This window comes from Melanostigma gelatinosum (assembly GCF_949748355.1).
Source record: "Melanostigma gelatinosum genome assembly, chromosome: 3".
NCBI lineage: Eukaryota > Metazoa > Chordata > Actinopteri > Perciformes > Zoarcidae > Melanostigma > Melanostigma gelatinosum.
The window spans coordinates 28,014,019-28,037,562 of record NC_136636.1 but is presented as its reverse complement, the minus strand read 5'-3'; the positions used below and the strand labels follow the sequence as shown (position 1 = coordinate 28,037,562).

Below are 23,544 nucleotides of genomic sequence, written 5' to 3'. Positions count from 1 at the left end.
TAGTCTGTACGGAAACAGAACTGGATCAACGATTTGTGGTCTACACCTAAACCAAAAAAAGGTTAGGGACCTCCAGCATGAGCAGCATCAACAATCAACAGTCTAGCCTGGGTGCCTGATTTAATCATGTTGAAAAAGAGGCCCCTGAACTAGCTCTACTTATTGACTCAGAGTTGTCTTTTGACGCTCCGCTGACTAAAGCAGTGCAGTCCTGCTTTGTTCTACTAAGACAATTTAAAAAATATCTTTTTTCATCTGCAAAATTAAAAAAGGGAATCCAGACGATTGCAATGCACTTCATTCTGGCGAAACATCCAAACCATGGCAGGTTTTTAAACTCGTTTTAAGAGAAGCCCCCCCATCACATCGATCCTTGCTGCCCTTGAGTTTTAGTTGTGTTGTGTCTTTATTGTGTTCATTCACTTTAAAGAAAATGTCACATCGTCTCTTATTCACTGACAAAAGCCTGCTGATTGAAACCAGGGAATCAATTCTATAGGAAATATTTGTCTACCATTTTTTTCTCTGGGTTTGGGTTTGAATAAAATATATTTTATGAGTGCAATAAACATAGATACTGACCAAAGCTCGGCTTTGTCCGTCTTTCTTTGCCCTGTCTGTGTCACTTGTCATGTGACCATCATGGAACCAGAATGCTGCAGAGCCAGGGGGCCCTGGCCTTGAAGATGAAATAGTTTGGTTGACAGTTTGACACCCATAAAGGAACCAAAGCCTGGCACGAACTGAATCTTATTCATCTCTGCTAATTACAATCAATCACTATGGCTAAATCATGTCTATCACATTGCTCAAGCAGTGCTTTAAAAGCCAGTTGGACTACTGCTGCTTACGTCTTGAATGAAGGCTGTTTGCAGACTGACCAAAGAGCCAGCCCTGCATTGATCAGGCACATTATCCTGTTTGGTCTCCTTAAATCAGCTACACCTTATCCAGCCCACGTTCTCCCCAGCTCAGGGGAAACACCTGCTCCCCCCGACATGCACAGGCCAAGAGAGATGCCGTGCTGAAAACCAAAGTACCTGTTCTCCTTTTCGTTCCTGTCAGGGACAGACGACCCATTTCAGCGTGGGGGAGAGAGAGGGACGAGACGTGAGGACACAGGGGAGACAGCGAGAGAGAGAAGGGGGTGCAGAGAGAGAAAGAGGAGAGGAGGAGGACAACCTCCACATGATACATGCATGTAAATCCTCACATGCACACACACACACACACACACACACACACAAAGAGCTGAGTGGAGTCTGGGTCAGAATCAGAGCAAAGCAATGACCTTGACTGTAAGAGAAGGGTTGGTATTAGAGTAACGTGAGACTTGTTATTGATTAAAGAGCTCAACAGGATCTCACACACTGGAGATAAAATGAATCACACGGTATTATGCACAGCAGGTGATAATAAATGCTGATCCCGGCTCTTTGGAGGCATTCATACTGTGATCCAAAGTCAATAACATTCAGAGGCCCTTTCTCATTCCTGTCTACACTTAGAGAGAAATGTGTTAGTGCCACTCTCACACAGCGGAGTTACAACATGACATGTGCAGCTTGGATTTAGAAAGCAGGTTAAATTCAACATCTTTTTAGTCAAAGTGGACGGACACAGAACAGACGGACTCATTCTTCATTAAGAGGAATGAAGCCACAGAGATCAGTGGGACCTGGAGGGAGCAAAAGACACATCACTTACTAACACATACTGCACATGACATACTGTATATGTTATACTCACAGAAGACCACTGCACAACACACAAATGAGCTTTCTGTCATAAGGAAAAGGTTTAAGACCTTTCGTCCAGATTTAGGATGGCGAGCAGGACGACATGGTGCCTCAGTTGTTTGAGCTAGACAGCTATTCAATACTATTCAAACAGTCATTTTTTAAAAGCTAGCCATCCATAGAAACGCCAGAAGGTCAACAGGTTGACGACATCATTGCTGTCGAATGGTACTTGATGTTGGATAACGTTGGCTAGATAATAAGAGGTTCTATCTGCCTTCTGTTGCCTTCCACTTTCTCTCTGATCCCTGTAATAGGAAAAAATGTTTTTATTCTGCTCTCTGCTTAGTTCTCCTTAGACGGACAGCGCCTGCTGTATCATAAACCTCCACCTTAACCTAAACATCCACATAGCTGTATCATAAACCTCCACCTTAACCTAAACATCCACATAGCTGTATCATAAACCTCCACCTTAACATAAACATCCACATAGCTGTATCATAAACCTCCACCTTAACCTAAACATCCACATAGCTGTATCATAAACCTCCACCTTAACATAAACATCCACATAGCTGTATCATAAACCTCTACCTTAACATAAACATCCACATAGCTGTATCATAAACCTCCACCTTAACCTAAACATCCACATAGCTGAATCATAAACCTCCACCTTAACATAAACATCCACATAGCTGTATCATAAACCTCTACCTTAACATAAACATCCACATAGCTGTATCATAAACCTCCACCTTAACCTAAACATCCACATAGCTGAATCATAAACCTCCACCTTAACCTAAACATCCACATAGCTGTATCATAAACCTCCACCTTAACATAAACATCCACATAGCTGTATCATAAACCTCCACCTTAACCTAAACATCCACATAGCTGTATCATAAACCTCTACCTTAACATAAACATCCACATAGCTGTATCATAAACCTCCACCTTAACCTAAACATCCACATAGCTGTATCATAAACCTCCACCTTAACCTAAACATCCACATAGCTGTATCATAAACCTCCACCTTAACCTAAACATCCACATAGCTGTATCATAAACCTCCACCTTAACATAAACATCCACATAGCTGTATCATAAACCTCCACCTTAACATAAACATCCACATAGCTGTATCATAAACCTCAACCTTAACATAAACATCCACATAGCTGTATCATAAACCTCCACCTTAACCTAAACATCCACATAGCTGTATCATAAACCTCCACCTTAACCTAAACATCCACATAGCTGTATCATAAACCTCCACCTTAACCTAAACATCCACATAGCTGTATCATAAACCTCCACCTTAACCTAAACATCCACATAGCTGTATCATAAACCTCCACCTTAACATAAACATCCACATAGCTGTATCATAAACCTCCACCTTAACATAAACATCCACATAGCTGTATCATAAACCTCCACCTTAACATAAACATCCACATAGCTGTATCATAAACCTCCACCTTAACCTAAACATCCACATAGCTGTATCATAAACCTCCACCTTAACATAAACATCCACATAGCTGTATCATAAACCTCCACCTTAACATAAACATCCACATAGCTGTATCATAAACCTCCACCTTAACATAAACATCCACATAGCTGTATCATAAACCTCCACCTTAACATAAACATCCACATAGCTGTATCATAAACCTCCACCTTAACATAAACATCCACATAGCTGTATCATAAACCTCTACCTTAACCTAAACATCCACATAGCTGTATCATAAACCTCCACCTTAACCTAAACATCCACATAGCTGTATCATAAACCTCCACCTTAACATAAACATCCACATAGCTGTATCATAAACCTCCACCTTAACATAAACATCCACATAGCTGTATCATAAACCTCCACCTTAACATAAACATCCACATAGCTGTGTTATAAACCTCCACCTTAACATAAACATCCACATAGCTGTATCATAAACCTCCACCTTAACATAAACATCCACATAGCTGTATCATAAACCTCCACCTTAACATAAACATCCACATAGCTGTATCATAAACCTCCACCTTAACATAAACATCCACATAGCTGTATCATAAACCTCCACCTTAACATAAACATCCACATAGCTGTATCATAAACCTCCACCTTAACATAAACATCCACATAGGTCAAAGAGCACAGGAGAAGACAATTGCAGGCCATGTATAACCTCGACATAGAACCAGGCCTACTTTTATTGTTGCAGGGAATACACCAGACATTGCCTGTTTCAGCTGGTTTCTCTTGTCTGTGGGTATAAAGGTAGCATGCATGAAGATGATTTTAGGGTACTCCTCACAAGACTCTGCGATACGTGTCTGTTGAGAACTGCTCTCTCTTTTGCTTGCAAGCAAATAAATTGACCATTACAACTTTGATCCTTCATCAAGACTCTGTTTCATTTGACATTGATTTGAAAACACTTTACACTTTTCTCCCGAATAGTTTAAGAAATATTCCACAACATCCCTTTTTTATTGTTTGACTTCAGCCAATTACACAACACAGGGGTTATCACAGGTCATAAAAGCTACGAGCTAATTAAGGCTAACAGCTGTGTTAAGAACTTGTGTATGCTTAGTCATCATACTGAAAGATGTGATAATAACAACAGCTGTTGCTTTTTAGTGGGTTCTGTAATCAGTAGAACATGAAACATGTGTCCATAGAGCCGTTTTGAAAAGCTTCACTCTGAGGAGAAAAACAGCAGCTTGGAGAGAACTAGATGCGTTTTCAAATGTGCCTGCATTGTTGTTGGAAGGAGCCCTATTCACCATGATTCATCAACAATCATGAGTAAAAATGATGATGCCATTACCAGTGCTAGTACCGTTAGCTATACAAAAACCAATAAGAGTACTTCATTTGATACCCATCATGTGAATGGAAGGTCTGTGTCCCACTGGCTAGCTAACCGCCGTCGCTCTGCACTGCACCAACTCATGGTGGCGTAGCACCCACCCTGCGGTTCCTCCACTGACTGGAGAAGTTTCAATTCTACGAGGTCCTGGGTTATTTGTCGATACCCAGCCCTAATGGTTAGCACACCTATAGGACAAATGGACCAAGGCTGCGCCTCCGTGCCCTAAAACTCCGATATAATTGAAGCATTGTCTCTGAACTGAAACGATTTCTAGCATGAAAACCCTCCTCTGTGCTTCCATGACTTGCTTGTGACAATGCTGGATCTGTCTCTTTGCCATATTTCTAAAGTTCTCATATCCACTACAAGGAGCTGGAAATGGACGCCATGCCAATTTGAATATTCAGAACAAGGATTATTTTCTTCAACGAGAGCTCTAAGCTTTCCTGCAGTGCCGATGAATAGCAGGCCTTTGTGATTTTGCTGTTTTAAGAATATAATGTTTTAAAGGTCCAGTGTGTCGGATCTGGTGGTGTCTAGCAGTGAGGATGCAGATTGCAACCAACTGAAACTTCTCTCGTGTGTCAAGCCCGTAGGAGAACTGCAGTGGCTGATGGGAAAACGTGAAAACACCAATGGCCCAGTGTTTGGTTTGTCTGTTCTGTTTCTGTAAAAACGAGGCAGTATGTAGAAATAAACAGCTCCTTCCAAGGTAACGAAAACCCAAGAATTCTTATTTTCAGACGATTATACACTAAAGAAAACATTCTGACAAAAGATCCCCCAAAATGTTACACACTGGCCCTTTAAAATAAGCTAAGCTATGTACCCCATCATTGTGGGTGCTGCAGAGATGACAGATTTTTTCTCAGCCAATCCCAAAAGTTAAAAAAACATGGTCACATGTCAAGGCTGTGAAGGCAATTTAGTCTGTGATGACGTTTTGCAGAGGAAGTTGTTTAGCCAGATGTAAGCAACCGCCTTTTTTAAGACAAATACAAGCTGCAAAATGATTTACCGACGTATTTTATGTCACAGAAAAAAAATCTCTGAACCACATACATTATTTCAAGTATCTAACCATTTAAAAAACCCATTGACTTGGAGATTAGGGAACCCTCAATTCTGTTTAGGATTCCTGCAGCACTCTATTGCTTTAACTGACTAAAATGTCTTCATACAGTATACAAGATGAGACAATACTACTTAGCTGTTATACAACCTGATCCAATTCCCTTGATCACTAGCAACTTAAAACAAACGAGCTTCAAATTATTTCAAAGGTTCAGTGTTCAAACAAAGTTAGCCACTGATGAAGGTGGTCACACTGTGGTATATACTTACTGGTAATCGAAGGAGCCGTCCTGGTCTTTCTGATCTACTGGGTCCAAGGGGAGATCTTTTTTGTCACGGACTAAGGAAGAAAGAACAACAATGTTCAGCATTTTGCTGTTGTGGTTACATTTGACATTAAAAACCATCCATGTGCTCAGGGCTTCCTGGAGTTAGTTTGAAGAGAAATGATGTTAATCCTCATCTGGTAATACAGTTCCATGTCTTTGTCTTCAGCCTTCATTTTATAAACTGTTAACTAACACTCTGTCACAATTCCATACTCAATTCCATTTCAAAGGGAAAAGTATTTTCTCTGGGATTAAGGTTGCAGTGTCAAACATGTGGTTAAAAAGTACTTGGTTAGGTTTTGTAAAAGAGTTTCACGTAAAAGCCAGTTTGTTGCGTTCCTTAAGATACAGTTCTGTACATATGAAACTTTAAACATTTAATGCAAGGTTTTCATTTCACACAGGACTTGTACAGCGGCCTTCTGTGTGAAAGTCCTGTGAGACATATACGTCATTAAGATGTGAATCCATAAGTGACGTGAACATAGGCTCAAACACATACACATAGAAATGTGTTTGTGACACATTGAAAACAAACAAGTATGCACTTTAGTTTAATGTGAGCGCATTGTTTAGGAACCAGGCTGCATATAAACTGATGCTATAAAGCAAACAGATGTGGACTGTGCTCTATGTTGCCACAAGAAATGAATGAACTCGACCAACAGGACATGATACAAGATGTTTGCTAAAAGACTTGAATTAAATTGCTGCCATTTAAAATTGAAAACGTGAAAATGTGTTTCCATTCTTTTTCGTGACTATGTTTGTATTGTTTTCTGCCTCAGTAATTCAAGTATTCAGTAGTATGCATTAGGAACACAGTGCACTTTTGGAGAGACTTGCAAGCCTGTTTTAGTAGCAGTTATAGAATATTGGGTTGGATTTGTAAGGTGTGTCAGTGCATGTGACATTTCCTCTCATTAGTCACTTTTCCGTTATCATTCTTATTATTAGGTGTTAGTTCTTCACTTTTACATTACCTACCCAGATATTTTGCGAAACCAGTCACGCAACCACCACCTAGACATTATAGAAACTGCAAAACATTAACACGATTCTAACTTCTGCTGTTCCAAAGCATTGAATCATGACATATTGTAGATCAGCATCAATGTCGCATGACAACTATTTAGGAAAATACAGTTGTTTTTATTTTTTGTTTGTTTGGGAGCAAAAATGATAATATTGAGTATCAGATCAAATATTCAACACTGTTACACTGTAATCAGTTAAACATCCTGTTTGTCATGTATGTTTGACCTGGTCAATAGCAGCCAGTTGTGTTGTTGTGCTGTTTGCTCTCTGATGACTTGTGCTTTTATTTTTATGTGCCAGCTGATTAAAAGCGGGTGCTGACATTTTGACGATTGGTCTGTTGTTTTCCCCCTTAACTAATACACCTAGCACAATAACATTTCAAAACAGTTCATGAACTTAACAACTTCTATCAGCAACCAATCAAATGCAGCAGTCACATGGATTGCATGTATTAGACTGGCTAAGTAGGTAACATATATCTTCACAACAAGAGACTAAAACCTAGATATCCCACCAGATATAAAAAGCCATATTTCAAAATGAGTGCCATCATTTGGTGGTTTTTCTTCGGGAGCAAATGCCGTTAGGAGCAAAGGATTATCTTATCTACCTCTGATAGTGACAGTTTGAGCAGATATGATGCTGAAGCCATTTTTATTAAAGTTACCAGCTGAAGCTTCAAGTTTAAAAGTGCGAAGGTTCAAATATCTGACATCTCAATTCAGTAATCACTTCAGCGCCAACTACTGAGTTAAGAAACGTCCAATCAGAAGATTTCAAATTCTGTTGCTGTGTTGGTTATTGCAGACATAACTTAGAGTCTGATGAGTAAATTGAATTAACTCACTGTTTTAGCAATCATTTTTGAACAATTCAGCTAATACAATGGGATGTTTTGTTCCTGGATTACTGCTAGACCTCCAGCAATCAGAGGAATTGAATCTCCCAAACCGTCAAAACAATCTCATTTCTGAGTAATAAAATTGAAATGCAGTATTTATATTCTTCGCCATTACACCACCTAATAATATTGTTAAATTACCCAGGAGGTTTACAATGGGCAGAATACTGACTCCATCACATTTGCTCGGTATTGATGTAGCTTCAATCCATCCAGTGCACCTTTTTCAGACGACTCTGTGGGGTTAACATTGGTCTTCTAGTGGGTGTCAAAGCCTCAGTGTGGGGCCTTACCTGGGTATTTGCCCCCGCGACTCCTCTTGATGAAGCAGACGATGAGGAGGATCAGTATGATGAGGGCGATGGCACACATCAGGCCAATGAACCAGCCTTGAGTGGCTATGTCTACCTGGTCTATGTAGGCTGGAGGCACATATACACACAGGGGAAAATAAAGAAGAGTGGAATCACAGTGAGTGCTTTTCAGGACCATCGCAGAGTGCATCGCAGAGTGCTCGGCAGAAGTCAACAACTCAGAACCAACATCTCATTATTGGCCCTGAGTTCATATCCAGGATCTCTACCATGAATGTGTTGGTCTTCTTTCCCATTACACAGTGTGTGGATTTGAGGTGGGGTACAAGGGTTTGTGGTGTGAAAATAATTGTTCCCAGAAAGAATTTCAGTACAACCTAAAAGAAGACACATTCTTTGACAGCTGCCAGACATTGTAACTCTGAAATGTTACAGATATTTGCACTGAATTAGAATAAATGCCATTGTCCATCATAATTACCAGAGTATATATCTCAAGAGCATAAAGATCTTACGGTGCACATCAGTATATTCAGCTTATACTTGTTATGTTACTCATTATGTCCATGGAAACTAATCAAAGAGGAACCTGGAGGTACATTTGTGAACAATATGAGCATTTACCTGTCAGAAGAGAACATGTGAGTTGTGATAATTCACAAAGTTCCATCTCACAGGAACACAACTTTTACTTCCACTCGTGCATTAGATACTGCTCATAAAGACAACCAAGTCAAACTTGATGACATCCAAAAATAGAAGTCTTATCCTGACTCACTTGAGGTTACCTTTAGGAGAACATGCATGGAAACAAAAACAACAAACCATAATAACTCACCCAGCTTTGACTGAGTTACCGTAGAAATGACTACTGTAAGACTTGCACCCAGAGTAGCCCACCTGGCTGGAACCCCGGTTCCACCTGGCCAGATGGGGCCTCACCTGGTTTGGTCTTAAAGATGAAAGATGTGCTGCTGATGCTGTTGAGCTCATGGGAGTACACCCTCAGTTCGTACTTGGCGCCTGCGATCAGATCCGCCACTGAAACGGGGGGCTGCTGTTTCACCGGTACAACTTTCACCGACTTGTCGCCTTGAAGACACAAGAAAGGGGCCAATCACACTCGAGGGAGTGTGGCCTTCGTTCCACAGTAAAGGCTGCGCTGACTAGCAACAGTCATGGCATCACGATGCTTTGCTGGGAGACTGGTTTCAGTCAGAGCAGGGTCACTGAAGTGAATTGAGACTGACAACAATGCAGTGCCCATCCCCATCATTAAGTTCTGACTCTTTACAGTTTAGAAGCGTACCCATGGTGTGCTTTAGTACGTCTAGCCATTATGTATGAGGTGGAACTCTTTGAAGCTCAGTGCTGCTGACACATTCTGGTTCAATTTACTCTTTTATGGCTATATTTTCTCTCAAGGGCAAAGTTCTCCAGCAATCTGAAAATGAGAAGGGACGAATAGGGGCTCAAGGAGCAGGTGTTCCTCCAGGCAAACCCACTACACTGTGGATTTCAGAGTCTCACACAACCAAACCGGGTAGAATTGAAATTCACCATTCACCATCTTGGGTAATGTGAGTGTCGAAGGTGGCAAAGCATTGTTTTATCTCAATCATTTACAGGCCCACACTTATCTCCATGAAGACAAAACAAAAAACACAGCAACCTGCATCTTTCCTGTGGAAAGATGTGTCGGCCATGACATGGCTGAGCTATGAGCATGACTCTGAGGTTGCAGTGAGAGTAAGGGGCACGAGGTGGTGACATCATGCACCATGCTGTCAACCATTCGTCAAGGTTGACGTCATCTAACAGAACTCATTCCAAAGCCATGCTGTTATCACCAGCCCTAAAACCAGCCAAGCAAAACGTCTACGCAGACACCAGAGAAGACATGCCAGTCCTTTTTTACATACTTATTCAATGTAGTGCTATGAGTGACGCCAAGGCTGAGGTTTTGTATTACAAACACAGCATGGTGATCTTTATGTTTTTCATTGAAAGCAAAAATGATTCAAATGTCTTTTTATTTTTAGCCCAGACACCAGGAAGATAAGTGGGCTTTGTGCGTTTCTGAAGGGTCGTATACAACTCGCGACATGCAGAGCAAGTTACTGTATGTTGAGTGACCATTACTGAAAGTTACATTGTTCTAAAAGTTTAGTGGTATAATAACGAGTAACAGAAGCAAGAAAGTCTATGAAGGGTGGGTGGGAGTGGGAGGACAAATGAGACTTTACTAGACTGCTTAGCTCCTGTCAATGGAACTCAAAACTGTCTGCAGATGTTTAAGATGAAAAGCGCAACAGGAACAGGACGGGTTATGCCCTTTGAGCAGCTGCAAGAATTTCAATGTGAAATATACGTGCAGCAAAAGTGGGCATAATTTCAGTTTCATTTATGGTAGCTTGAAAAAAAACTGTTGTCATACCCATGGATTAGGCTGTGAAATGTCCTTCATCCTGAATTTATTAAGAAACAGCCAAACGTGGAGGATGTGTTCAACAGGTCAGCGACTTAAATAAATGAAACTATATTGATAAAACAGGGGAAATTAGAAATTTGTGAAATGCCAGTGATATCTAGCTTGTTTCAGATAACGCACAGTTCTCTATGTAGTTAAAATAAAATAAGAAATAAATGCTGCGGCCACTAGGCCTTTATTTATTCACTGGGCCACTGTGGCTCAGTGGTAGAGCAGGGTCGTCCTTCAATCAGAGGATCGGTGGTTTGATCCCCGGCTCCACTAGTCCATGTCCATGTGTGCTTGACACTCAACCCCGAACCGCTCCCGTAGCTGTGCCTACTGTGTATGAATGTGTATGAATGTTAGAGTCCTGATGGTCAGGAATGGGTGTGAATGGGTGAATGATGACATGTAGTGTTAAAGTGGTCGGAAGACTAGAAAAGCGCTTGGTTAAATCAAACGTTAAATGAACTTTGGTTACACATAAGCTCACTTTTACTGCATAAAGACAAAGTTAGAATATAAATATGTAGTGGTCTATACATGGACACAGTTTTCTGTTTTATGCCACAGAAGCATCATCCTAAACGCTCCTCTCACAGACATGCAGAGACTTCTGGATCACAGTCAGGGAGACGGGGAGGATGAGGAGATGATGATGCGAGGTGGGGGAGTGTCACAGGCCTCCTGCTACTCTTCACTTAGAGTCAAAGCTTTCAGATTTGACCTTGGAGAGCAGGGGATGGGTGGGAGGGGTGGGGACCATTAGATCAGTCTCATCATCCCCCGCTCATCCCTCCCTCTCTCCCTTTCTATTCACATTCGGACATCATTAAGAATTAAAGCCGCTGCCCAAGTACATGAAAAATACATCCTGCCTTGTTTCCATTCTTAATCAAAGATCACAGACTGTTGAATTGGTAGAGAGCAATAACAGAGAGCCTATAAGTGATGGACTATCCAATCTCAACCAGTCCTGGGATTCCAAAAATGGAGGGATGATGTGTTTTAAAAACACAAGACTTCAAGAGTGCTCAACACCCAATCCAAAGCAAAAAGCAAGTGATTATGGAAGCGTGGATGGCCAAAGAAGTGATACATTCAAACAGCATTTCAGACAAAGCAAGCCGAGCAACTCATTCACAGGGCACAGGAGCCATTGGAAGCCAGGCAGCGTGTTGAAAGAAACCATTGTGATGGAGCACTGCATAGGAAGGTAGTAGTGACATGATGATGATCAACATTTCCCAACATATAAAGACCAGACAGAGATAGAAAGAGAGACAGACACACAGAAACACAGACTGTGGTATGTTGTGGCTTCTGCTTTTTTAAACAGATCGAAACGTCAGCCTTTTAAAGTGCAAACATCACATCCTTCAATAAAAAGTAAAACAACTGGCCAACGGAGCAGCAGCTGCTGCTGTTAAAGGTAATCTCTGGTGACATTCTTTGGGCGTGAATGGGCGTTATCAGCGGCTACCGCTACCGTTGTAATGCTGCAGACGAACGAAACTGTTACCACGATGTGAAAGTGAAAATTAACATTTTGAGTTGAAACAAAACAACTTTGGGTTTAGGCAATACAACTTCTTGGTTAGGTTTAGGAAAAGATCGTGGTTTGGGTTCAAATAAATACTTCGGAATTTATGAAAAACAACGACTGTATAATAACAGGCCGACTTTTGGTTTAACATGGGACACATACTGCAGTTTCCTGGGTGAAAGTCCTGTATTGTCCCTGACCGCAGTCCCATATGGACTTTGTTGGTCTTCATACTACCTCACCTGACATCGCCCTCGTCTTCTTGTATTCGTATCAGTGATCAACCATGTGAATGGATGATAATGGTCTTCTGAATCTACTTGTAGGTGTAGCAGGTCTAAACCATATTTCTATGAGACTGACCACCAATAACGCCCATTGTGATGACATTGGAAGCAGGTGTCCTCTGTTTCCTCTGAATGCTCTGGCCTCATCACTGGCTTGTCTTGTCAGCAAAAAGAGCTCTCCGTTAAGGATGCTTTGGTAAGGCAAGGACACATTTCAGCAAAACCCCCAGAGCAAGGAATTTTGGGGTAATGAAAACCTGCCATTGAGGGGTAATAGAAGTCTGTACGAAAAAGATAAGGCATCAATTATTTAATGAGAAGGACCCTGAATCATTTTTTAGTTTTTCCATTATTTCATATTGTAATCGTAATCAAAATTCTGCTGCTAACAGGATTGAATTTCATTCAAGAGGGAATGGGGCCAGATGATGACATTTCTGTCTCGTGGGGATTTCTGTGAATAAAGTTGAACTGAGACAGTGGGCTCGGGTGCTGCTGTAGATCAAGGTGTCTTTCACATCCTGTCACTTCTCTAATCCCCAGCAATGAAAAAGATGAAACAAATCTAGTTTTTGTCAAACACTGGATTTTGTTAGTCACTAAAAGTGAAATTATAAATGATCAGCTCTTTCAAAGCTGTATTAATCAGGTTGGGTTTATTTGCCACTTTGGGACAGAACCCCAAAACAAGCTAAAGATCACGCAAATTTGGCATATTGTGGTCTTGTAAAGTTGACATGGCTAACGTGTGTAGCAAAGACTTTTTACATGCCCCGGAAACAACCGTGAGAATAAACCAAACAGTAAAGTTGAGGGCCTGACTACCAAAGCAGTCGGTTGAAAGGTGCTAAAATGCTCTATAGCTGATGGGAACTGAAGAGTTGGGTTCATTACTACAACCAGAAAACACCATCATACACAGTCATTTGGCCCATTGTTGATATAAAAGATGTTGATAGTGCGGCTTTAAAATGAGAGCTGGTCAAGTCTAAAACCTACCAAAACTAGTAGGTTCTCATTCGTGTCCCGATCTTTTCATAAATTTGAGATCTGTTTTGCCTGATCTTTGAAATATTGTCCTTTGTTTGCTCCTGCTCCTTTTGACTTTGTATCTCACTACCCTGTCTCTTTTAGCCTTTAATTAAGAAGTTAAGATCTAGCTCTTGCTTTAGCTCAATGTAGGCTTGGTCTGGTTTCTTACTGTCCAGTGTGAACTCTAGCACAAAATCGCTGCTGCCGATCGGGAAGTTGTCTGTCCAGCTGACGTTAGTGTAGTTACTGTTAGACTCCACTGTCACATTCCAGATCTTCAGCCCACGGCCCACTACACAAGGGGGAGGGGTCAGGGGTAAAGGGTTAAAGGTCAGGGGCAAAGGGCAGAGATTGCACAGTTACAACAACCATAAACAGGGCTCTATTTAGACCTATGCATGGTGCTAGCACTAAGGGAGTCTATCTACAAGAATGATCGTCCAGATCATGGTCTTCTCAAAACCCAAGTAAATGTTATATGTTCATGGACAGAAAACTCCCCCATGAGAAAATTCCAGAGGATTTTTCAGTTCATGAAACATTTAATTGCAATGCTTACTTCTGGTTCTGAGTGGACTAAAAAGTAAAAGGAAAAAGATGAGCTCTGCCAATATCACAACCCTCATCACTCTAGATCAGGGATTCCCAAAGTGGGGTGCGCGCACCCCTGGGGGTGCGCGAGCTGCCTCTAGGGGGTGTGCGAGAGGAAAAGTGTAATGGCGGTCTGATGGTGTAATAATATTAAATATAAAAAAAAAATGTAATTTTAATTTAAAAACTGTCAGGTGGGACATCTGAAGCCATCAGTCGTAAAAGAGGAGAGGGACAGAGAGAGAGAGAGGAATCGGAGGCGAGGGGAACGGAGAGGTGCGTTGGGGAGAGACCGGGAGAAGAAATCGAGCCAGAGTCAGAGGAAGATGAGACGGAGGAGACCGAAAAGGAGGAAGGGATAGCACAGACAAATCGGGAGCACATCGGCCCATCGAGTCAAGGTGAAAAAAGAGGAAACGAGAGTGAGCATCAGACTGGGAGAAAAAAGAGGAAATATGATGAAAAGTATGTGTGTCTGGGCTTCACTTGGATTGGCAACGCAGATTGCCCAAAGCCACAGTGCGTGGTGTGCAGTGAGGTTCTGGCTAACAGTCTGAAGCTCTTATTTACGTCGCCACCTGAACACCAAGCATGCCAGTGCAAGTCAAAAGCCCCTTACATTGTTTATATCGAAATCGGAGGAGTTACAAAACAGCCAAAAACAACTGGAGTCTCATTCATGTGTTGGTCTATAAATGACGCACTACGGGCTTCATATCTGGTTACAGAATAGCGAGAAAGGGGCTACCGCACACAATCGCCGAAGACGTGAGCTTGCCAGCTGCCAGAGAGATGGTGGAATGTATGAATGGGGAGAAAGAAGCAAAAAAGTTGGACATGATCCCGGTGTCCAACAACACTGTGTCGCGCCGCATCGATGCTTTGTCCGAAGACATCCTGGCTACATTAGTCGCTCATTAATTGTAAATTAAATGTGATAATCTGCCTCTGAGCCTGTGCGTGTGTGCTCACATCCGTATTGCTCTTTAAAAGTGACGCCTTGTGTCACTGAAAGTTATTGAAACTTTGTTGTAGTGTTTCAGGGTGTTTTCACACCTTCAGTTCGTTTGCTTTGTTGCAGTTGCTCCTTTGTTCGGTTTGTGTTCACAGTGCAACATTTAACAGCGGACTAAATCTTGTAAACAAATGCCACGCGCGAGCAAACTGTTCTCTCATTGGTCCGATTCTTATGCGGCTATGAAGGCTTAAAAGGCTCTGTTGCTTCTTTTTTTTTTTTTTTATTAAGGGGGGGGGGGGGTGCGCGAACCCGGTCGGGATGTAGAAGGGGGTGCGCGGCCTAAAAAGTTTGGGAACCGCTGCTCTAAAGTGTTGAAGGGTACTTTTCTCCAAGACCTTTACACTCATCAACATCCATTCAATCATAAAGAAAAGTTTGGATTCTCACTTCCTGACCAGGAGGATAGTTGCTGGCTACATCCCAATATTCTGAAGTAATTCCCCACTTTTTGTACGGTAGGTACAGCACAGCTTATCGGAATGCAGCCCTGATGTAGTCTCCTGTTTGGTCAGGTGGGAGAAGACAATTGTCTTTTGATATCCATGAAGCCATTCATGGTCAACTAAAAACATTAGAAAGACAATAGAAACGATAGTGGGACAACAGCATGTACCCAACACATTCTGATCGGTACGCTTGAAGGTGACCAGCTCAGGAGTTGTGGTGGTTGTGGTCGCCTCGGTTGTAGTGGCAGTAGTGGTAGAAGGAGTAGTAGTAGCAGTAGTAGTAGTAGAAGTCGGAGTTGTCGGAGTGGCAGATGTTGAGGTACTAATGGTTGTAGGAGCGATGGTAGTAGGAGTAGGAGGAGCGAGAGGAGGAGGAGTAGGAGAGAAAGCTGAAGCCACGGACGCATCCGTAAGCTCGACTACAATGGAGGAGGAGGGAGAGAGCAGAGGGTTAAAGACAAGGCAGCAGGAACATCAAACAGGCACACACACACAGTGACACACACGAGAGAGAGTCCACACAAGCAGCATCACACGCTTCACTAAGGCACCATGAGTCAATCAATGATCACAGTATTCACTTGAGTGCTTCCCACTTCATCTCTGCTGGGATCCACACACACTTCATCACTGTCCTGCAGGGACCTAGCTTCCACTGCCACCAAGAGGACAGATACTGATATTACAACATATTGCTGGGTTTCCTTGAAGGAGCATACTGTATTTAATAAGAGCTGGTTTGGAAAATGCTCAACTCTTTCATCAAGTATTTATGTTGCATTTAAAGGGGCTCCCCACTGGTGAATTAAATATATGTCAGTTTACTCATTATGGGAAGTACTACTCAGCCTGAGACAGAGAGAGTTGGTTAGATCTCTGGAGAAGCCACAAGAACTTGACTAGAATCGACTGGACTTTGTAATATCTGAGAGAACAACCCCTGATGATGTCATCGGGGTTTGCCTCGGTGCTGATGATGTCATCTGGGGTTATCTCAACTTGGACTTTAAGACTATGTTACAAACATGGAGTTTGAAATTTGTGGGTCAAAGAAAAATGTCGATATTGGTTGCATTATGGGAAATGTAGGATCCAGCATTTTCTCCCATACTAGGGACTAAAAGCCAAGATATCGCAACCTCTGATGCTTCCATTTTGACCCCTTTATTTTAAAATATGCCTCTCTTAGCTCCCCAACTTTTATGGAACTTCAATTTAAATTGTCCAGAGTGCCCCTTTAAGTATTGCTCCTCTCCTGTATTGATAAAGAGGACCTCATGTAATACACTTGCAGAGCTAGTTCTCCTCCTTTACGGACAACTATTTCACCCACGCATCACTGATGGAAAAATACAACACATTTTATAGTTATGTCACATTTCATTCAGTGTCTGTCATTAAAGTAGCAGCTCTGATTACAGTTATTTTTCCTGTTTTGCAGTATTTTTATCATGCAGGTACAGGCTATTTGGAGGGTTGAAAAACCAACCAAAATGTGTACATTGGGAGTTGGGAAAAGTGTCAAATATCGAAAATGGCACTAACTCATGTCTTTTTTACTTGCTGTCTGATTAAATAGTAACCAATTTAACTTATAATTTTCATAAATTGAAGACAAAAAAGAATGCATCCAGCCCTGGTCTTCTCTATCTTGTGACTTTTGTGACATTATGGTGCCCTCTTGTGGGGGTCAGGCTCCGCTCAGGTTGGGAACCAGCACATCCTTTTCCACTTTCAGTGCTGTTCACTCCTACAGTACCGTGAAGTTGAGGTCATCTCCAGCCAGTTAAAGGGCCCATTACTGATCTGATGGCCCCAACCCCAACATTTCCATCATATATCAGCCTCAAACACCCGGCTAGCATGCTTGTATCACCAAGCCGGATGCCAAGCATGACCTCAGACCGCCATGCGATGGAAAGAGAAAGTACGACGGGATGATGGGAACATCAGCATGTTCAGGAGCCGTTACAGCCCCGTGAGGTAAGCCTATTCAGCCCAAAGCTCCAAACAGCCTTACCTGTAATCCTCAGTACTGGACATAGAAACGGACCAAATGAACAGTAGCAGTGGACAAAGATGGCAGAGTGACGTGACTTTTGAGAAAAGCTCAGAAGCGAGGTGATCAAGCCGGTGAGTGAGGGGCGCAAGCCAACTGCTGATGTTTTGTTTGTGTCCAGCACACTCAACAAGTCACATCATTCATCAAAATGTGACATGTTGATGCATCCTCCCATCAACACACACGCACACTCCCTAAACAGCAGTGTCATCATGACATTGTATCCAATGACTGAAGAACAAAACGCATTAGCCGCTACACAGGGCTAAGTTGCGTGTCATGGCAGACAGGAAGAGGGCGTCGAGAGATTGCATTGTACAGGTGCGCCATCAGGGATCGGTTCAGGAAGGTTAACGGTCAACATACATACAAATAGATCGAGGCAGGATTCTACAGCAGGTATCAGGGGGATCGTATCGTAGAATATGATGCCAAAGATTTGTGAAATATGTGTTGTGATGGTTCTGATATGTTTCATTTTCAAAAAACTAACAGTGTGCATCATAGAGGGAAACCTGAGCATGTTGAGTGTTCTTCAATCCCTGACAGCACACATCAGCAGGTAACCAGCAGCTTTACACACAGGGGGAGGATGGAGAGGTGATGAAGATGAAAGGAAGAAAATGCAGCGTAGACAGCAGTTCAGTCCAATAGCAACAACACATATCATTTTTGATTTGGGTTTCGATTTTGAATTGCTTAAACAGACCCAGAAATGCATACCTTATTATTATCTTTGACTTTTTAAAGTAAACTAATCTAAATCGGAAACAATACATTGATCAATTATAAAATAACTATTAGATGTGATTGAGTCATTTTTGACATCAACCTCTACAAGTACTTCATGTCTACCGATCAATAGTTTGAGAACCAACTAAAGGTCCAGCACTCATCTGAGCATCTGTTGACATGTAAGCTAAACAGCAGTCATGATTTCATCATATAACATATCATATTATAAATGTCTATATTATGATATATATTGTATACCTGTTTAACTATGAGCCTGTACGTCAACATATCTATATCCATAACTCAGTCTAGTTTTGTCAAACATTTTACAATTTCAGAAAATCCTTCATTACTTAGTTTAATGTTAATCCTCATTTCAGAACATCTGTCACTCAATGAAGTGATGGCAGGATTATTGATTGTGCCTTCAAGCTTTCATTGTTAACATTAATGGTGAATGAAAAAGCCAATATCCAGTCATGGAATAGCTTCCTGTAGGGCCTTGCATAAAAAAAATTAAAAATATATATATGATTATGTAAAATTAGTTAAGTTCTCCCTCTGTTGCCCACCAGAGTGAGCTGCAGGGGGTGGTAGTGCACTTCAGTGGAGAATAGAAGGTGAAGGTGGACTGCACTGCTGCTCAGTGTTAAGATGGACAGATAGAGATATGGAGGGTGGGGGAAAGGCACACTGCACTTCTCATTCATTACCTAGAGCTGTAGGATCAGTAAGGTTTTCTGCCAACAAAAAGAGAGGTGGAAACAGGAGACAGGGGAGATGTGTAAGAAAGACACAGAGGGACAACAAGCACAAGACAGCAGCTGGAAGGTTCTCATTCACCACTGATGGTAGTCTGTTAAGGTTCAGAGCCTCCGTCAGACTTCTGTTTGGAACTATACTTTCTACTGAAGAAACAGTTCTGTTCAAAATTTCTCACAGTAACGTCTAATTAATGATGTGCTAACGTACTCTGCTAATGTTAGCTTCACAGGTTTTTAGTCAATTTTTAGCAAACAACATACAAAGGCTTTTACTTTTGAGTAAGTCTAATGTATAACGGCGTGGAGATGTTTTCAAGTCAAACTTAGTGTAAAGCAGACACTGTGTTATAGTTAAACATGGCTGGTCCACAGAGAGGTTACATGAGTTAGTGCTTTCTATAATTGTGCCACAAGTACCATTTTCTGTCTCTTGGCAAAAAGCCGTGAAACAACGTTTCAGGTGATTCATTCATGACTGTAAAATGTTTGCAAATGTTGATAACTCCTCTGATCCAGCTGTGTATCAATGTGTGTGTATGTATGTGAGTCACACTGTTAAAGTCATCCATCAAAGAAAGAGCAGTTATCTCTCCATCTGATACCCTAATAAAGAGGCCTGTGTTCAAGGGCAACGATCACATTTACTTTCTACTCCTATGCCTCCGTCTCTCACACACACACAGTGATTCTCACTATATAGACACACTATGGAACCGACCTGGTTTCTATGCAGAGAAAAATGGCTATTAATTGTGTAATTACACAGTAAAAGACACAATGCAGCAGAGTGAAGGTTCAGAGTTAGGAGACAACATTGGACACACTGTGTTAAAGGGACAATTCCAGTAAGTGGTAAACAGGGTCAGACATGATCTTGATGAACTTCTAAATATCTAAATCTATTATCTACTTCAAGGCCAATTTCAACTTGATGAGTGTAGTGAAACGTGTTCAAGGATATGCATTGTGTTGTAACTCTGTTGTGTTTTTCGTTCTGTACACTCTCTCTAAGGTCTCTTCCTCTTTCCTCCCCGTGAAAGGTTTTTTTGGGTTCCGGTGTGAGGGTCCTGGGACAGGGGATGTCGTATGTGTACAGATTGTAAAGCCCTCTGAAGTAAATGTGGGATTTTGGGCTAACAAACATGAATTGAATTGAATACGATTTGATTCTTACTGCCTCTCATCACTGTCCATCTTCCCTACTCTGTCTGTAGCTTTCAACCCCCATTGGTTCCTTCTGAAGACATTTTTTTAAACTTATAAATACATTTTTACAAAGGTCCTTTTCTAAGACAGCTGGACACGATGGAGTTCTCCATGTGAACGATGGAGTTCTATGACTGTGAATTAGATACATCTGGCTTTGGCCATTCAATATTGGTTTGGGTCTTTTCATGGGATTTGTCGACAATTAGAAAAATATAGATTACTGCCTTATCCTCATCATTTAAAATCAATGGCTAAAATATATACAGTAAGAAAAGTGGTGGGCTGATCGACTATTAAATGTGAGGTGATATTTTCTGTCACTGGCTATAATGTAAACATTGGTGAATTTTGGTGATTATGATGCCTCACCACCCTCACCAAGATTTTTGAATTTTTCTTTGGGATGCGCTGAATGTGAGCTCTTTTTGGCAAGTAAATTGTCAAATTGTCAAATGTAGAAAGACTCACCTTCATTGGCGAAGTGAGGGGACTCCTCAGCATAGACCTCCCCTGCTCCCACCTGGGTGAACGCTGACAGGTAGAACTTGAAGCGGGTGGATCGGTGTGGCAGGCGGAGGCTGAACTCTGTCACATTAGGGGGGAGAGTCTCCAACTGGGCACGACCCACTCTGGAGCCATTGACTGCGCGCGCGCGCACACACACACACACACACACACACACACACACACACACACACACACACACACACACACACACACACACACACACACACACACACACACACACACACACACACACACACACACACACACACACACATTCACAGAAGAATGACAGAGAGGGACAGATGGGTTGGCTTGCTATCACAATTATTCCCAATTAATCTGGGGGAGTCTGGTACTGCTGCAACTATAGACTTCCTCCTTACAGAAATTCCATCTGACTGGCAACATATGAGCAGCACTTTCACAATGCAGTGGCTGAATACAACAGACATTTTGAGTGCATTCACCTTCATTGGCAACAGGGTTAAACTGGTTTGGTTCAAGCCTTTCTGATTGTATTGTGTTGCAGAGCTGCGTGGTGTAAATACAACTTACTCAAATAAAAACTATAAAACAAAGCAAATCCCTCAAAAGAAATATGAGCCCTAGTTATACCTTACTTTATTTATAGTAGTTCTGTTTATAATACTTTTTGGAGTCCATTTGGAGGAAGCAATCTACATGCACAGTCGATTGCTATCCTACCACTGTTAGTGTTGGGGCAATGCGTGTGATCACAACAAATTGGTGCAAGGCAGATGTCCGAGCACTGAATCTTCACGTACACCCTCTCATGACTACATTTGCATTACCTGGATCCTAAAGGACCCTCATGGAACTTCGCACACTCACAAGTATAACATAGGCATTACAGTTCATAATGTTGAAGCACATCATCACCAAGTTAAAAAATGCTTTCTGTCTGAAGGTTTGAAAGGTACCGTTGTGTGAATATCTTTGGTGTGAGAGGTTCAGAGCAGCTCACCTGTCTGGTACTTGAGCTGGTATCCAATCAGAATGCCGTTGGGCTCCAGAGGTTTGTCCCATTCAAGGTGGATGGTGTCAAAAGTTCTCCGGTTAATCGTGAAAAACTTCGGAGAATCTGGCACTACAAACACACAAACCAGTTTTACTGTTGATTGTTCAACAACATGAATAGATATTAGAGATGAATTATGAACTTCCTAACAATAGCTCTAAGGAGCTTATAACACATCAGTAAGACTACTAATGAATTTGAATTGAGTGTTTTTATGCAGATAACCAATATATTTCTTGAACAAAGAAGGATAATATTTAGAATTGTTGACGGTTTACATTGACTTCGGGGTATTATTTCTTGGGATGGTGGTGCTAAAACATAGTCTGGAGGCGTTGTAGACCAGCTGCTGAACAAAACAAAACAACTACAAAAACAATAATTGGCACACTTCTAAAAGTTATATTTGTTACCCATTTTTTTTCTGCTGATCTGATCTGTGAATCAAGACCCTGATACAATCTGAACCATGATTCTTGTGAGCCATTGCACCCCTACTCTTAGATATATTAGTTTACGAGGGCCTTGTCCTCACCTCCCTCCTTGGTGGTGACCTCCACCGTGTTGCTGGGTGGACCCTCAAAGAGGTTGTTGGCCACAACCAGGAACATCTTGTATTTCGAGTAGGGCAGCAGGTCGCTGAGGATGCCTGACGGCTCGGCCACGATGCTGTAGAAACCTTTGGTCTTCTTCTCCTTACTAACCACTAGACCCGGAACCAGACTGGACTCACGCCAGTAGTACAGCTGAAAAGTAGAAGGATGAGAAAGTGGTCAGTGGGAAAACAGTGCAGAAGAGGGTGACGAGATGAATTAAACCGGAGAAATAGTCAGCAAACTGAGGATCTATTTTCAGAATAACTCTGCAGTAACTTCATTATCATTACAAAAAGTACACAGCCAGTCTCACTCTGTACTCCTTGAACTCTCCCTGCACAGAGCTCAGGTCCACGGGCTTCCAGTGCAAGTTGGCCTTGGTGCTGTCAACCTTTGACACCCTCAGGTCAGTGGGAGCGTCGGTGGGCTCTGAACACACAAAAAGTATGTGTGAATAGTCGGAAAGGTTAAGCTCTGTTTATGCAGGAAGAAGAACAAATGACTTTCAAATCAAAGTGAAAAGATTCACTGATGACATTGTGAGAGGTTTAATCTGGTACTGTCTTTCCCAAACAAATACCCATTGTGTCTCTACTCACTGTCCTCTCCAGAGTATCCAACGACCACATTAGACTCAGGTCCTTGTCCAAACTCATTCCTGGCCTGGACTTTAATTTCGTAAGGCACGTAGGTCTCTGTGTTGTGGACGACATGTTTGGACCCAATCGTGGACATGTTACTCCACCCCTCTCCCAAATCCTTCTGTCTCCACCACACGCTGTAGTGCAGGTTTGGCCCGTTCCTCTCCAGATCAAGCAGAGGCTGGAGAAAACAAGACAAGAATCTGGCTGTGAAACACACACTGACTGAAAGTAAGATTTACTTTGGGTTTGTTTTCACTTGTAAGACATGAAAAGAACATAACACCC

General features: G+C 41.9%; 1 protein-coding gene across 1 annotated transcript in view; it reads right to left on the bottom strand.

Annotated features, from left to right (window-relative positions):
- The window catches only part of nfasca (neurofascin homolog (chicken) a), a gene marked incomplete at its 5' end in the record, with an annotated part of 66,331 nt that overhangs the window by 9,011 nt on the left and 33,776 nt on the right, over window positions 1-23,544 (bottom strand). The window contains 13 exons of the mRNA XM_079266293.1: window positions 1,041-1,058; window positions 5,996-6,065; window positions 7,042-7,077; window positions 8,290-8,418; window positions 9,253-9,402; window positions 13,818-13,940; window positions 15,871-16,122; window positions 19,214-19,240; window positions 20,942-21,115; window positions 21,966-22,088; window positions 22,555-22,765; window positions 22,929-23,044; window positions 23,215-23,437. Of these exons, the coding sequence (XP_079122419.1) occupies window positions 1,041-1,058; window positions 5,996-6,065; window positions 7,042-7,077; window positions 8,290-8,418; window positions 9,253-9,402; window positions 13,818-13,940; window positions 15,871-16,122; window positions 19,214-19,240; window positions 20,942-21,115; window positions 21,966-22,088; window positions 22,555-22,765; window positions 22,929-23,044; window positions 23,215-23,437 (1,652 nt within the window). The remainder of the gene's footprint in view (window positions 1-1,040; window positions 1,059-5,995; window positions 6,066-7,041; window positions 7,078-8,289; window positions 8,419-9,252; window positions 9,403-13,817; window positions 13,941-15,870; window positions 16,123-19,213; window positions 19,241-20,941; window positions 21,116-21,965; window positions 22,089-22,554; window positions 22,766-22,928; window positions 23,045-23,214; window positions 23,438-23,544) is intronic.